We start from the raw sequence: 15,499 nt of genomic DNA on the forward strand, positions 1-15,499 counted from the left end.
GGGCCACCGGGAGGTGAGGCCGGCCCTGCCCCCGCGCCGCCCCCGGCAGGAGGCGCGACGCCCAGGCCGCGGGTGCGTGCGCGGCCCCGGGCGACGCGGCTGGGCGTGCGCGGGGCCGCGGCGGAGGCAGGGCCGGGCGGGCGGCAGAAGATGGCGAGGGTGTGTAGGCGGCAGCAATGCTCCGTTGAGAGACGCGGCTTTCGGCAAGAACTGGACTCGTGGCGCCACAAGCTCATTCACTGTGTAGGTGAGACCCTCCCCCGGCTGCCTCCGGCCCTTGGGCCGCCCCGCCGCCGACCGCCCCGGACGCGGGAGGGAGCCGGGGCAGAGGCAATTGCTCCTCCGGCCCGCCCGCCCTCTTTTGGCTCGGGCGCCCCCCTCCCCCACCCCCCGGAGTGCGGGCGCGCGCGACCTCCGGGCGGGCTCTCCCCCGCGCGCGCGCCGGCCCCTCCCCTCCGCGCGCCCTCCCCGGGGCGGGCTCTCGGGCGGGCGCGCGTGCCCCTCCCCTCCCCTCCCCCGCTCCCTCCCCGTGCGGCGGCCCCGGGCTGCCGGCTTATTGTGGAGACTCGCCCCGTGGCGCTGCCACTTGGCTGAGGGCACTGCCGCCGGCCCCGCAGGGCCCCGCGCGAGGACCGGGGGCAAGGGGCGTGCTGGGCCGCGGCTCGGCCCCTCTCCTCAGCTTTCGCCGCGCCTCCCCTCCCCCACGCGCGGCGGCGGCGCGCCCCCGTCCCCGCGTGCACGCGCTCCGGGCGGCGGGCGGGCGGGCGGGCGCCCGGCGCTCGGGCGTGTGCGAGGCGTGAGGTGGAGATGGGGGCGGAGGGAGCCGGAGCTGTCACAGGCCCCGGGTCCGCCTGACTGAGCCAAGTGGGGTGTCATGGCCGCGGGGGGCAGCGGCAGCACTTCCTCTGCGGGCGGCGGCGGCGGCCGGGGAGTTAATCCTCGACGCTCGGGTCGGTGTGTGTGTATTTGTGTTCGGTGTGTGCGCGGCGGGGAGGAAGGGGGGGTGGGACCGGGTCCGACCGAGAACCGGAGCGGGGTCGCTCTTGTCCCCTCCCGGGGGATTTGCCGGAGCCGCCGCCTCACCGAGAGCCTCGTCCGCCCCCCGCCTCCCGGACCTCTGGCCGCCTCGGGTGGCATTTTCCCCGCGGGCAGGAGGGAGTGTGGACGGGGGCGCCCCGGGAGGGGCCGGACGGCCGAGCTGCGCCTCTCATACTGTGTGTTTTGTCTGTTTTTCTCTCCCAAGGTCCCGTTTCCCTCTGTGCGGCGGCCGGCGGGACCATAAGGGCTTAACTCATATATTTAACCCCCCTCCAAAAAGTAAGTGGCCCGTGTGGTGTCTCCGCTCCGCCCGCCGCCCCCAGCCCCGGTCCATCCTTGTGTCTGACTCTCGCGTCCGCCAGCATTGTTATTTCCCCGTCTGCTTCGGTGCTGCTGCTGCGGTGTGGGGAAATGCGCTCTCGTCGTCCTCCGCCCCCCACGCCCAGTCCTCGGGGAGGCCCGGAATTCCAGCCCCTTCCCCTGCACCCGCACCCCCCTGGGGAATGTTCTTGGGAACCTGGTCTTCCCCAGCAGAATCTAGGAGATTCTGTCCTTTCGCTTGGGCCCCTCTTCCCCGCCTTCCCGACAGGGTTTCGTTGGAAGGAATTATGCAAATCCTGCTTTCTGGTGTCCATTCAGCGGCAATTTCATGCGGTGAGAAGTTCTCTTTGTTGTGCGAGGGGGAGAACAGACACTGATTTAATAGACATATCTGTTGGGGGGAAGGGTGGAGGGGGTGTGGAGAGGCTCAGTTTGGAAGAATTACAGCACTTGGTTAGCTCCGTGTCTTTGTGTTTGAGCTTTCTGGCTTGACAGGAGGGTATGCCCTTTACAATGTCCCACAAGGGATGTGTTCTATAATAGGTTAAAAAGCAAAACTGAAACTTTAAACAAGTGAAAAATAAGGTAACGTTTACTCAGAAAAGATAAACCTTGCCGTTTCTGCAGTCTTTCATTAGGAAAATGTTTGTGAATTTTGTTAAGGATTTAGATTGTAGCATCAAAATTAATATAGGCAATAATGCTTTAAGGTATCTGCTATTACTTTGGTTGTCCAAAGGTTAAAAGTACGTTTTAAAACATATGCTTGTGTAAATAATAAAGGCATGAGTCAGTTTTTTGGTGTAATTTATCTTGGGGATATATTTTAAAATTTCCCTCCTGCCAGTCCAAGCCCAGCTCTGCCCTCCAGGTTATCAGTTATCCTTTACTCTGTCTCTGCTTGTTTTATTCTTTCAAACCTACCATACATTTGCTAAAATGTTACATCAGCTTAAGCATTTTTAAAATTATTATTTGTAACCCTCATATAAGAGCTTATAAAAGCCGTATAGGGGGTTTTGACAAGCATGAAATTAATGAGTTTTCGGAATTGGGAGTTAACAGAAAATCCTGCAATTACTTTGAAGAATTTTGAGTTCTTACATTTGTTTCACTTTTTTAGTGATTGGTTTTTTTCAGTAGGGGTTTTTAAAAGATTTAAAATTGACTATAACCTTGTAGATTTAAGTTATTACGGCTTTAGTTTAGATGGTTTTAATGAGTTGTTTATCTTATTCTAATTCTGTTTGCTTTGAATCCTTGCCTTCTGCCTCAGGCCCCCTTTTTATCAGTCGTTGCTGGTGTTCGTGGTTAGTTACTGCTGCTTGACAAAGTTTTTTTTTTATGACTAATGAAATCCTTTTGTAAAACTCTGAATTGAATATCAAATTTTAGATTCATTTATGAAAGAGGATTTTAATCTGATGATCAGTGTTCTTAAAGCATACTTTTAACTCCAAATTTCCACTTTCGAGGTAGTAAAGTTCAAGAGATACCCAGAGTCCAGAGTGCAGAGCGGTATTTTCATCTGAGCAGTAATGTATAGTTGATAGTCTCCAAACTAAAATCAGTTGGGTCTCGTATTTTCTCTTTTATTATATGTTATTTTGTTGTTTAAGAGGCGAGTTCTAAGTCAATTGTAGTGTTAACTTTCTATATTTAAAAGAGCTGGCAATTATCCTTATTTTCAATCCACAAGGCAACTATGTTGTTTGTCACTAGCAGATGTAGTAATTCCTGTTTTATTTTAATGGGATTGTTTCTGAACAGTTAGCCTTCCGCTTGATTCTCTTGACTGATTATCTTAATACTTTAGGATCATTTGGTTTCTAAATGATATTTAATTTATAGCAGTCTTTGGATTAAAAATGAATTCTCACTCATTTCCAAAATCTAATTCTCCCTTCTACTTTTTTGCAGGGATGGATTTGGAGGGGGAGTGTCAGGATTGTGGCAGTGGAGTTGTTGGTGTTTCCATTATTAGGTTTTAGTTGAATTGGAGTTAGTAGCCTGTTCAGACAGTGATTATGATCAAGATGGATATTTGGTAACCAGGTGATTATTGAGGTGTCGTCTGGGATTAGGATGATCAGTTCAGATTTCAGGAAGATCGAGGTTCTCTCTGCTATTGGTGTGATGTAACCTATTGCTCCGCTGCTCCTAATCTTTGCTGTATTCTCAGCTCTTCCCGTTGTAGAGAAAGTTGTAGTGATTTCAGCTTAGCTCTAGCTTGACCAAAAAAGGATAGCATGGTGAGTCTTTTTGACTTACAGAGTTGTTTCAAATGGCCCTAATTCCTTCAAATGTATTTATAGGTGGAGCAATTCTAGGAAGCATCTGAATAATGTCATTTTTTTTTCTTGTATAGCCTTATGGGGCTACACAGGATGGCCTGGAATTTCTTCCAGAGTGAGAATGAGGTATTCAGTGTCCATGGGGATTTGCCACTTCTGAGTACCTGGTGCCTGATCACTTAGCTATTTGTATTAGTGCTGTTTTTAGGAACAAAGGAAAGGCAGTTAGGTATGTACTTACTTCATTTAAATATTTATTAAACATCTACCTTGTACCAGGCAATTTGGGCAAACGGAGATATTGGGGAAGCTGCTCTAATCTTCAGGAACTTTTAGTTCTTAGAGAAAATATAATATATTCAGTTATAAGTACAGGGCAAAATGTGCCATATGATGGTTCAAGCAAGTGCTTTGGGTGTGTAGAAGTGAAAGACATCTCTTCAGGTGATGAAGTAAGGCTTCATTTTGGTGAATATGGAAAAGGCATTCCTGTCATGAGAAACAAATGCACCAAACTGGAAGACGACAAGAATGAGTTGTCTGTTTAAACTGCAGTCCATGATTCATGTAGGGGGCGTATAGATGATAGGTTTACAAAGGTAGGTTATAGGATATTCTTCTTTCGTAGACAGCTTGGGGTTTGAAATACATTTCTCTCCTTAGCTCAGGGGAGGAATATTTCTTTATTTAAGGATTCCATTGTGGAACTCTACAATAATGACACAAGATTGTTTTTTAAATCATCTTGACAGGGACAATATTGTCATCCACAAGTGTCTCTTCTAAGTAAGGTCATTTGGAGGCTATATCTTATTCTGTTACACAAAACCTATTTTTGGAATTGCCTAAAATCAGTGGTATATTCTTTGAATACTCTTTATTATTGGCAAATTTTCATCCTTAGAGGTTGGATTTGGTATTTGGAAACAGTCAAGAAGTATTTTCTATGGCAAATAAAGGTATATATAAAGTAATGAGATTGGTTTTCTTTCCTGGTTTACACACTGGCTCTGAAAGCTCAGCACAAGGGCTTGATTTGTTTGGTTGTGCCTCTGAACTTCTCTATTGATTATTTCCTTTATGTGTACTCCCCTATTGTATGGAATCTGCATATTGGGTAAATGTGAATAAACAAAGCTGTTATCTTGTGTAGTTTCAAGTTAAAAACTTACCATCACTAACCTCCAAATTATTTTCTGCTCTATTTGCAAATAGTTAAAAAATCTTTTTACTATTCCATACGCTTGTGCATTGCTTTTGGGATAATTCTAGTGTGAACTATTAGCTCATTTTATTGACTGTCCCTTGTATGCAGGAAGTATCCCAAATACAGTGGTCCATACCCTGAATTTTTTTTATTGAGAGAATTTACGTACCATAAAATCTACCCTTTTAAAGTGTACAATTCAGTGGTTTTTAGTTTATTCACAGATTGTGCAAACATCACTGATTCCAGAACACTTTCATTACCCACGAAAGAAACCCTATACTTATTAGCAGTCATTTCCCATTCCTCCTTTGACCCAGCCGTTAGCAACTACTAATCTACTTTCTGTTTTTGTGGATTTGCCTATTCTGGACATTTTATATAAATATAATCATACAGTGTGTGGCCTTTTGTGTCTGGCTTTTTAGCATGGTTTCAGGATTCATCCATGTTGTATCATGTGTCAGCACTTTATTGCTTTTTATGGTTGAAGAAATTGTATTGTAGGGACCTTACTACATTTTGTTTATTCATCTGTTGGTGGACATTTAGGTTGTTTCTACTTTTTGCTTATTATTAATAATGCTGCATTGTCAGTATTATTTTGGTGGACATTTGTTTTCACTTCTCTTGGGTATGTACCTAAGAGTGGAATTGCTGGGTCATATGGTAACTATGTTTTAACTTTTTGAGGAACTACTAAAGTGTTTTCCAAAGTGGCTGCAGTATTTTACATTCCCACCTACAGTGTATGAGGATTCCAGTTTCTCCACAGCCTTGCCAACACTTGTTATTGCCTGTGTTTTTGATTGTAGCTATCCTGGGGGTAGGTATGAAGTGGTATCTCATTGTGGTTTAGATTTGAATTTCCCTAATGATCAATGATGTTGAACATCTTTTCATGTGCTTCTTGGCCATTTTTATATCTTCCTTTGAGAACTGTCTATTCAGATCCCTAGCCCATTTTTAAATTGAGATGTCTTTTTATTATTGAGTTGTAAGAGTATGTTTTGGATACTAGACCCATATCAGTATGTGACTTGCAAACTTTTTTCTTTTTTTTTTCTTTTTTGTAAAGATTTTATTTTTTTCCGTTTTCTCCCCAAAGCCCCCCGGTACATAGTTGTATATTCTTAGTTGTGGGTCCTTCTAGTTGTGGCATGTGGGACGCTGCCTCAGCGTGGTTTGATGAGCAGTGCCATGTCCGCGCCCAGGATTCGAACCAACGAAACACTGGGCCGCCTGCAGCGGAGCGTGAGAACTTAACCACTCAGCCACGGGGCCAGCCCCACAAACTTTTTTTCTTATCGTACCCTTAATTTGGGAATAATTAGAAATCGCAAGATAAGCTGCAATGTACCTTGTGAAGGGAAAAATGGATATAGTAATGGAGTGATGGGAGTGAACTAGAATTACTCAGGAAAGGCTTCCTTAAACATCTTTTTCTATGAATTATTAAAATAGTTATTTGATAGAGTTGTGTGACAACACAGATATACTTTGCTATCCAAATCTTCTAAGTTCCTGCCTCTCTATAGTTGAGGGTTCATACATCAAGTACACATAATGTGGTAAACCACATTATTCGAATCTGTTCTATGCCTGAGTAAGTAAAGTTTTGGGTAGAGCGGGATGCTTTTACTGTAGGTAGACATTTTGTCTAAATCTGTTCTTTTTTTTTAAGTTTGAATAGTGAGAGAAATCTATTCAATGGCAGTATGTTTGAAATTTAAGATTACATTTTGGTTTGTATTTTATAAAACCCAGATATCTGACAGGTTATATTTATGGCAAGTTATATGATTTTATTTTCTGGTGCTAAACTAAATACACTGTTTTATTTATTTATTTTTTTGAGGAAGATTAGCCCTGAGCTAACTGCTGCCAGTCCTCCTCTTTTTGCTGAGGAAGACTGGCCCTGAGCTAACATCCGTGCCCATCTTCCTCTACTTTCTATGTGGGATGCCTACCACAGCATGGCTTGCCAAGCCATGCCACGTCTGCACCGGGATCTGAACCGGCGAACCCCGGCCCGCTGAGAAGCGGAATATGCGCACTGAACCGCTGCGCCACTGGGCCGGCCCCAGATACACTGTTTTCAAAAGACTGTTTTGAATTTTGTCATTAGTTACTCTGATTTTTGAATTGATTAGATTTGGTCTGTCGCGATGCATCAAGTATAATAAAGATGAAATTGAAAATCTTACGAGGTAGGTGGCAGAATTAGCCTGAGAATCCTTTACTTAATGGATTGTTTGTGAGGGACAAGTTAGGAAGCTATATGGTAATGGTTGTCACCTTCTAGTGATTTTTGTCTTGTTTTCATTTCCTTTGTTCCACTTTTATCTGTCTTTGTTAAAGAGAATTATGGATTCTTTTGATGTATCTCTTAATCAGTTTTCTGTATTTATTGTTATGCAATCCAAGGAAGTTACATGTGTAAAACCACTTTTTGTTGAGTGACGTTATTATAATGAAGTTTTTATAGTCTAGTTTTGGGTAATGTGTATTTTTGAATTGTAAGAGCAGAATGAGTCAAAAGGAATGCTAAAAGAAAAAAATATGGATGAAACTAGTGATTTATTTAGACTTACATTTCAGATTTTGGTATTGGGAAACTAGAAATGAGTATGTTTCAGACATTTCATACTAAAGAGAAAAGAGAACTTCTACTCAGTTGTATCTTTCAATTAGTATTGAAAACTATAACTGTATTTTACCATTTGAAGTAAAGGAGCATTTCTTGTAACTTCTAAATCATTTAAAGTTAGTCCATCCCAGTTGTTTTACAAAGTTTGAAGGAGATCATTTAGAAACAAAGTTGTGTCACAAGATTTTGGTAAGTATAATGACCTAGGGGAATAAACAGACTCTAAAACTTAACATAAAGAAAGCAGAAAGTGTCAGAAAAATCTGTTAATGGTGTTACCATCCTATATCTGCATAGCACATTTTGTAGTTTTTAGGAAACTTTCACAAACATTTTATTGTCTTTATTTGGAAATGTAGGAAGATAAAGATGACTATTAAAAAACGATTGGTCAGTTGGGAAACATTGAGTAATAACTCTTGTTAAAGCAATCGGGATTTCCCTTAGTATAAATGCTTCCCTCTTACCCACAGAAATAGCTGTATGGTATTTTAATGTTTGTAATATTTACCTAACGTCTCAGATAAAAGTAAAACACAGAACTGAATTCTCTTATTTAACTTGCTTCAATTGCTATATGAAATTATGTACTAGTTTTCTACCTCTGTTAAAGATGATACATATGAAGACTTTTGGGATTAGAAGATGTGAACACCAATATTACTTACCATGAGAATTACTATTATTGGGAAAACTTGTATGAAGAGCATATTCATTCTCATTGGTAATACTAGCTAGTCTTATTCTGTCTTATGATTAGCTTGTTTTTCATAAAATCTGCATTGTTTTATTTTATCATCATCATTATCAATAAATGATTATTATATGTTTGTCTTACTAGTTGACTTTTTAGAGGTTTCCAGAGGGTGAAGGCGTGTTCTCCCTTTGCTAAACTCACAATTTACAGGGGAAGAAAAACTAATTTTAAGAGGAACTACAGGGTGTATCTTGCTTGGCAAAAGGAAATCTCACATGTGAAAATGTGAATTTACCGAAAAAAAATATATTTCATTTTACTACAGAATTCACATCTGATTTAATATAAGTAAGTGCTCCACTAGTACTTTTAGAATTATTGGTTTATTCAAATTACAGAAATAAGTGTACAATGTTTGTAGAGGAAGGACTTGTTGAATTTATTAAATTGATATGGTTATATTCAGTTTGATTCTCTCTTGTTTTTCACATATTTTTATTGTCCCCATCAAGTGGTTTATAAAGATATTATCTAAATATGGAGAAGACAAGTTTTTGTTTTTGTTTTGTTTTACTAATGTTTCTTGAAAGCTACCATATACTGAGCATTTATTGTGTGCCCCACAAAAGCCCTTTGATGTAATATCTGTTTTATAGGTGGAGAAACAGATTTGGAAAGATTAAGGATTTCATTCTTCGTCGCTTAGCTAAAGAGTGGTAGACATGGGATTGGAATTCAAAACCCTGTGCTCTTTAATCTTTAACATTAAAGCGTATGCCCTTCTTTTAAAATTTCCTATTTCATTCCACCAAAATGCCCCCCCTTTCTTTGTTTCCAACTACTAATTGCTTACTTGCTTTATATTTCATTAAAGAATTCTGGTTTCTCTACTCATAATCTTACCATAAATGGTAACATAATTACTCTTTCAATTCCTGGCCTAGAATGCCTTGCCCCCTTCTCTTCTGCATTATGGTCCTGTTTGTCTTTCTTTTTTCTTCTCAATTTTTAGTTTTGTCAGTGGTATTGAGAGCTAAATAGGTTTCTGAGCTGAGTGTTCCACTGGCTTGGTTTTCCTGCGTGTGTTGCTAGACTGGCCTTTCTTCATCATTGGCTGAGATTTGAGTATAGGCTTAGAAGAGGAAAGATAGCAAAGGATATCCAAGTGATATTGATTCCTGGCCTTAAGCTTGGTGAGCCTTCAGTGTGGACCAGCCTAGTTCACAGGGCCCTTTGAAGTTTGTGACAAAAGCCCTTATAGTAACAGTCTATAGGTGCCTGGCCTTTTGTTCCAGTCATATCCTTCCCAGAGATGTCAAGCCGAGGTGGAGGGGCGAACAGGTAAAGCAGATTGAGGCCAGGATTCAGGATTCTTGGATTTTAGCCAAATGCCTTCTTAGTTCTAACCTTGTAACTGTGACTTAGATTTGGTGTGGTTGGCAATAAATACTTTAAAATGTGGGATGGAAAGGGAAGTTGCTGGGTAGTGTATAATTGCTGAGAAGGGGAAGGAGGGATTTGGCAAATTTTTTAAATGATACACTATTTTGGTAATTCAGATGTCACTGGTCTTAGACAAAAATGCTTCATTAGTAGATGTTGTGACAAAGGTAATAGGGAGAAATTCCCATCAAAATAAATAAGTTCCTTGCTTTCAATAAGAATAAAAAATGAGAGGAATATAAATGTTTTTGATTATGTCCTTGTGTTAAAATGCAGCTTTTTATTGCATGATTAGTGATAAAATATAAATATTTATCTCGTCATGTGTTCGGTTATGTGACTTCTCAGTCAGCTGGTAAGGAAGCTTACAAAGTTTAACTTGTATAAATGGGCATTGGTTAGCTTATCTGATCACAATAAAATGATACTTTAATTATGGGTGGGCATTAGGAAGTCCATAAATCTTTGAGAATAGCTATTGAAAAAACCTTTAAGCTGGTCATTTTTCTGTAAGTGTTTAATACATCTTTTAAAAATGATTTAGTTATATATCACCTATGTTCAGTGGTCAGTGTACTAAAATTTTACTTATTGTTTGCCTATTGGAAACCTCAAAATTACCTTTAGCAATAATATTTTTATGGGACTATGTTAGATACTCTGTCTAGATCTGGTTTCTGTTCTGGAAAAAGAATACATCAGGATAAAAATAATAAAATAATGATTAATTTCCATCAGTTTTTTGAGAGGTACTGGAATTTTGCTGTATTGAATTTTTAAAAGGAAAACAGGTATGATAAAGCTATTCTCCATGTGAATCTTGTACAACCAATTTTTGTTTGTGTATATATTTACTATGTATAGCTTTTCGCTGAGGAGTATGTGTTAAAATAGATTTGTCATGTTAAAATAGACATATACAGAGAGTCAGAAATCCACATATATCTACTGAAAACAGGTTCAAGATCCATGGCTTAAGGGCACCAATGTACAATCTTATCTAAAAGATAACATTCCCTTTGGCTCCCTTTTCCTTAGGCAAAGAACTTCTGTTTAATTTTATATAACATATCCAAATCAAAGATTAGTACATTTTATTGGTGAAAGGCAAGGGTAAATTCATAAATGGGGGAAAGAGAGAGAAGAGAAACTAGAACTTTCCACATTAGGTGAGAGGCTTTAGGTAGGAGTTATCAGGGCTGTAAATCTGTATGGGACTTAATTTTTCTTAAAAAAGTGGCCACATAGGTGACAGTCCAATCTGAATGAGTTGTTTTGGTCAAGACAGTTAAACTATTAAAAAGATTGAATTATCCAGAGATTTTGATCTTTTAAAAGCAAAAAATGTAAATTAATGGAGAAGAGTATTCTAATATTCTAATATAGTTACATTGGTGAAAAATAAACTGACATTGTCTCAATGACAAGGGACCAGATGTGTTGATGACCCAGAAAACTTTTGCCTTTTTTTCCTTTTCCTGAGGCCTTCAACTTTGTTTTGGAAAAAGTGGAAGATTTGTTCTTATGGAGTGATTAATAAATGTTTATGTATTACCTCAGACATTACTTGATAGAAATTTCCTTAAAACTATATGAAGATGTTTAGGTAAAATTACCTTTAATAATACTGTACCTTAGTCAGCCAATCCATATTTTGTCAGATATTCTGTAACAAGTAATCAAGATGAAATGAACTGTTTTGAGGAATATGAATATTTATATCCAGTTACAAGTGGAAAAAAAAGGTAAACAGGCTTCATTAAGAAACAGGAAGACTTTGTTGTTAAATCATGCTGCTGGTAAGGTCTGGTTTCTTTGACTCAAGAAAGAGCAGAAGTATAAGCAAGATAGTAATGATACTCTTGCCATTATATTTGGATTATGAAATAAGCAGCACATTTTAAAACTTAATGCTGAAAGGATGTTGCTTTCAGATGGCAGAAAATAGAGCATCTTCTGTTTGGTCCAATAATGCACCCTAGTATTCTGCCAAGAATGTTCTTTGAGGAATGAGTAACTTGCTCTTGCCTGATACAGCTTTTCATTCATCTTTCCTCCCTATTCAGTATATCTCCATCTTTTCTTTATACTGTCATTTGCTGCATAATGACATTTCAATTAACAATAGAGACCACATATACCATGGTGGTCCCTTAAGATTAGAACCAAATAGCCTAGATGTGTAGTAGGCTATACCATCTGTATTTGTGCAGGTACACTCTGTGATGTTCACACAATGACTAAATCGCCTAACCACATATTCCTCAGAATGTGTTCGTCATCATTAAGAGCAACATGTGACTGTATTTCTTTTTCTCTTTTTGTATATGTAAAATAAGTCGATATATGTTTGAAAATATATCAAATTAATAAGTAAACTGAATTAATTTTTTAAGTAAATGCATATATGTATGTTAGTCTGGGGAAACAAACATCTTCAGAAGTTCGTGGAGATAAGAATGACTTGTGAAGTAGAAACAGTATTGGTCATAGTTAAGAAAATGAAATTAACTAGACAGAGTTCCGTAATGAAATATAGTCAATGAAATCTTTCTCATTTTTAGTGAATTTTTTTGCTCTGTTTTCATCAGTGTTTATCTTAAGTCCATAAAACAATTTTATTTTGATACAATGCAAATAGTTTGTCTCTTCTGGCTTTTGTCTATTTTTTTTTTTTTTTTTTTGAGGAAGATTGGTCCTGAGCTAACTGCTGCCAGTCCTCCTCTTTTTGCTGAGGAAGACTGGCCCTGAGCTAACATCCATGCCCATCTTCCTCTACTTTATATGTGGGACGCCTACCACAGCATGGTGTGCCAAGTGGTGCCAAGCCCATACCCGGGATCCGAACTGGCGGACCCTGGGCTGCCGAAGTGGAATGTACGCACTTAACCGCTGCGCCACCGGGCTGGCCCCTGGCTTTTATGTATTTATGAATTTAAAAAAATGTGAGAGATGCAACCTCTCTTGAAGTTAAGCATTGCTGCTTCCATTTTTAACAGTTTAAAAGTATGCTTGGATAGTAAATTTGTAATGGTAATAAGAATAAACTTATTTTGTTTATATTGTCAAGTTGCCTTTTAACATCATAAGAGAAAGTATAAAAAATATTTTTATTGACCTACCACTATAAGATGGTGTTTCAATTGTTCATTGCTGCATTCATGCTGCATATCAAACAATCACATACCTTAGTAACATAACTAGAGGCATTTATTTTGTTCACAAGTTTGGGGTTCAGCTGATCTGGGCTGGGTTTGCTCATTTAGCCAGCTGTGTGTTGGCTAGGCAGCTCTGCTAATCTTAGCTGGGCTTGCTCCATGTCTGAGGATGAGCTGGCTGCGTAGGTTGACCTAAGCTGAGATGACTGCAGTTACTAGGCTCTGTTACACCTTTCTCAGCCCTCAGCAGGATACCTTGGGCCTGTTTTCATGGAATGGCAGAAGTGCACAAAGCAAGCAGAATAAGGAAGCACTTTTTCAAGCCTCTGCTTGTCTGTTCACTCTTGCTATTATCGCATTGGTTAAATCTTATCGTGTGATTGAACCCAGAGTCATGGTGGGGAGGGCGTTATAAAGTTACGTGGCAAAGGGCCTGGATGTATGGAGGGATGAAGAATTGGGGCCCTTTGCAATCTACCTTAGAAAACATCAGTTTTCATTTCTTCATGTAAATATTCATGACAGTAGATACTGGTCAAGCACACAATAAGTGCTTAGCAGTTACATTTCTCATTTAATCTGTATAGTCAACCTGCAAAGAGTGTGATATCCCCTTTTTTTTTCTTATTACTCTGAAGGAACAGAGAGTGGTAATGATTAAATAATTCACAAATGTGATGGAACTGGTGGTTTGAATCTAGGACTGTCTGGCTTCAGAGCACATATGCTTTCACATGAATGTGATCATGTAAACTGTATTTTTAGTTTTTCCCTAAGTTTTTTCTCCCTTATTTTTGGTAAGAAGCATGTGTGTGTTTTATTATGTCTTCTGTACTCCATATCCTGTTTTTGCCGTCTCAGAATCTTTGCCCTCATCTTTTGGTAGTAGCACCTTGATTTCCCTTTAGGCAGCCACTTTTCCTAGCATTCTTGAGTTCCATATGGTGTGGATGAAGCTGACTTACTCCTGTGACTGATGCCTGGTTGTTGGTCACAATGAGTGGGTGGTTCAGGGGTCAGCTTTGAGACTGACTGATGGAGTTCTTGGGAAAGAGATCTTTTTCTCTGGGCTAGCTAAGCTAGTAGCCCATTTGCAGGAAGTAGTTACCATTTTGGGGAGAGCTTGCCTGTGAGTGAAGCTGTGTGCCTGTGTGTGAGATAAACAGAGTGCTGGATGGGGAGAGAAATATTACTATGCACTTGGATCCACCTGTACCGGAAGGGAGATCTAAAAAGCCCATTTGAGCCAATAACTGTCCTTTTTTGTTCAGGCCCATTTAGGTTGGATTTTTATCACTTGCAACCGAAGTCCTGACTAACACTGTTTTTAAGTTCTAGAAAAGTTACACCTCTGTAAAGGGAACAGAAAATGAATAGCTTGCTATAGCCAAACAATGTAAAAGACATTCTCTGGCCTTATGCAAATGGGGAGGGATGATTTGACTGGGATAATACTGTACCAGAAAGGAACTTAGAAGGGTATAGCATGGGAGGATCTACTGAATTTAGTAAGTTGAGAAAGTAGATTCACCACTACAGGGCATTCTGTTCTTTCATTCTTGCTTGGTGAATTCTTCAGTCACCTTGTTAAGTACCAGGTACAATATTAATATGTATATATAGTGCCCATTTAGGTGTTAAAGAGTTTATTTTTTTGGTTATTTCTATTTCACAAGACATTTTAAACCAAGAAACAGTGTTATAATTGTTGGTTATGATACCAGGTCAATTGACAACCATGATTTAAGTAAATGGAAGAGTTTAAGTAGTATATTATTGACATGTATTATAGACAAACATCCATTCCCAGTGCCATCCCCTCCCTGTAACTTTTTGTTACCTGGAAATGTTGAAATCTTGAATTCCAGTGTGCCATTATCCCTACGTGTTTTACATCTATTATCACATGTAATTTAATTTTCATAATAACCATACTAAGTATTATTTTGATTTTATATTGATTTTATAGACAGAAAAACAGCTGTGTGGATTGATGCTACGACAAATTTATGGTGTCCAGACTCACCTGGACTCTTCGACACTGGGAATTCTTCTCTAAGCAGGAATGCACAGGGACTAAAAGAGAGCCACTGTGGTAAAATGCAGTATCTGACCAAGAACACAAGATGATGATCTTGTCACCTACAGAACAGTGAAACTTGGGGCTGTTGAAAGTGCATTTCCCCCAGCATTCTACGTCTCACCCCTAGGACTTCTTGGAAAACTTGAGAAAAATACCTACCTAAAGCGTTGTTTCAAAGTATTGACCACCTAAACAGAACCACTGAGATATTTATAAAAATTGAAAATTTGGGGTCCTACTCCAGATCTGCTGAATCTGAATCTTCTTTGGTGGGACATGGGAATCTGTATTTTTAACAAATATCTCAAGTGAGTCTTATACACACTCGAGTTTGAAAACCACAGGCAGATATAATAAGGTTACTTTAACCATCATGAAAGACCCTCCAAGATAGCTGATTCTAGCCTACTTCTTCAGTCTCAGCTCTCTCTGTATATCTTGCCCAGTCCATACTCTCAAATTCCTCAAGTCCTCTAACCACAAAATACAGGTCACTTTTTCTAATGTGCAATCATTATTATACTGCTTTATTTACCACCTTCCCGTTTTCCAATTCTGCCTCTTCTAGTTTGCAAGACCCTTGAAGCCAGTGAACATGACGTGTTTTT

At 39.9% G+C, this 15,499-nt stretch overlaps 1 protein-coding gene across 15 annotated transcripts in view; it reads left to right on the forward strand.

Annotated features, from left to right (window-relative positions):
* Positions 1-121: 121 nt before the first annotated feature.
* The window catches only part of LCOR (ligand dependent nuclear receptor corepressor), a 130,142-nt gene continuing 114,764 nt past the window's right edge, over positions 122-15,499 (forward strand). For 2 of the 15 annotated variants that reach the window (XM_046652292.1, XM_046652290.1), the window contains exons 1-2: positions 122-247; positions 1,244-1,317. Coding sequence is in view for 6 of the 15 variants with exons in the window: in XM_046652283.1 (XP_046508239.1) it covers positions 875-954; positions 1,244-1,317 (154 nt within the window). In the remaining 9 variants the exon portion in view is untranslated. Of the gene's footprint in view, positions 248-542; positions 955-1,243; positions 1,318-1,627; positions 1,693-15,499 lie in introns of those variants that run through there. The other 13 variants (XM_046652295.1, XM_046652294.1, XM_046652286.1 and 10 more) reach the window with 12 other exon arrangements.

Source organism: Equus quagga, chromosome 2, assembly GCF_021613505.1.
Source record: "Equus quagga isolate Etosha38 chromosome 2, UCLA_HA_Equagga_1.0, whole genome shotgun sequence".
Lineage (NCBI taxonomy): Eukaryota > Metazoa > Chordata > Mammalia > Perissodactyla > Equidae > Equus > Equus quagga.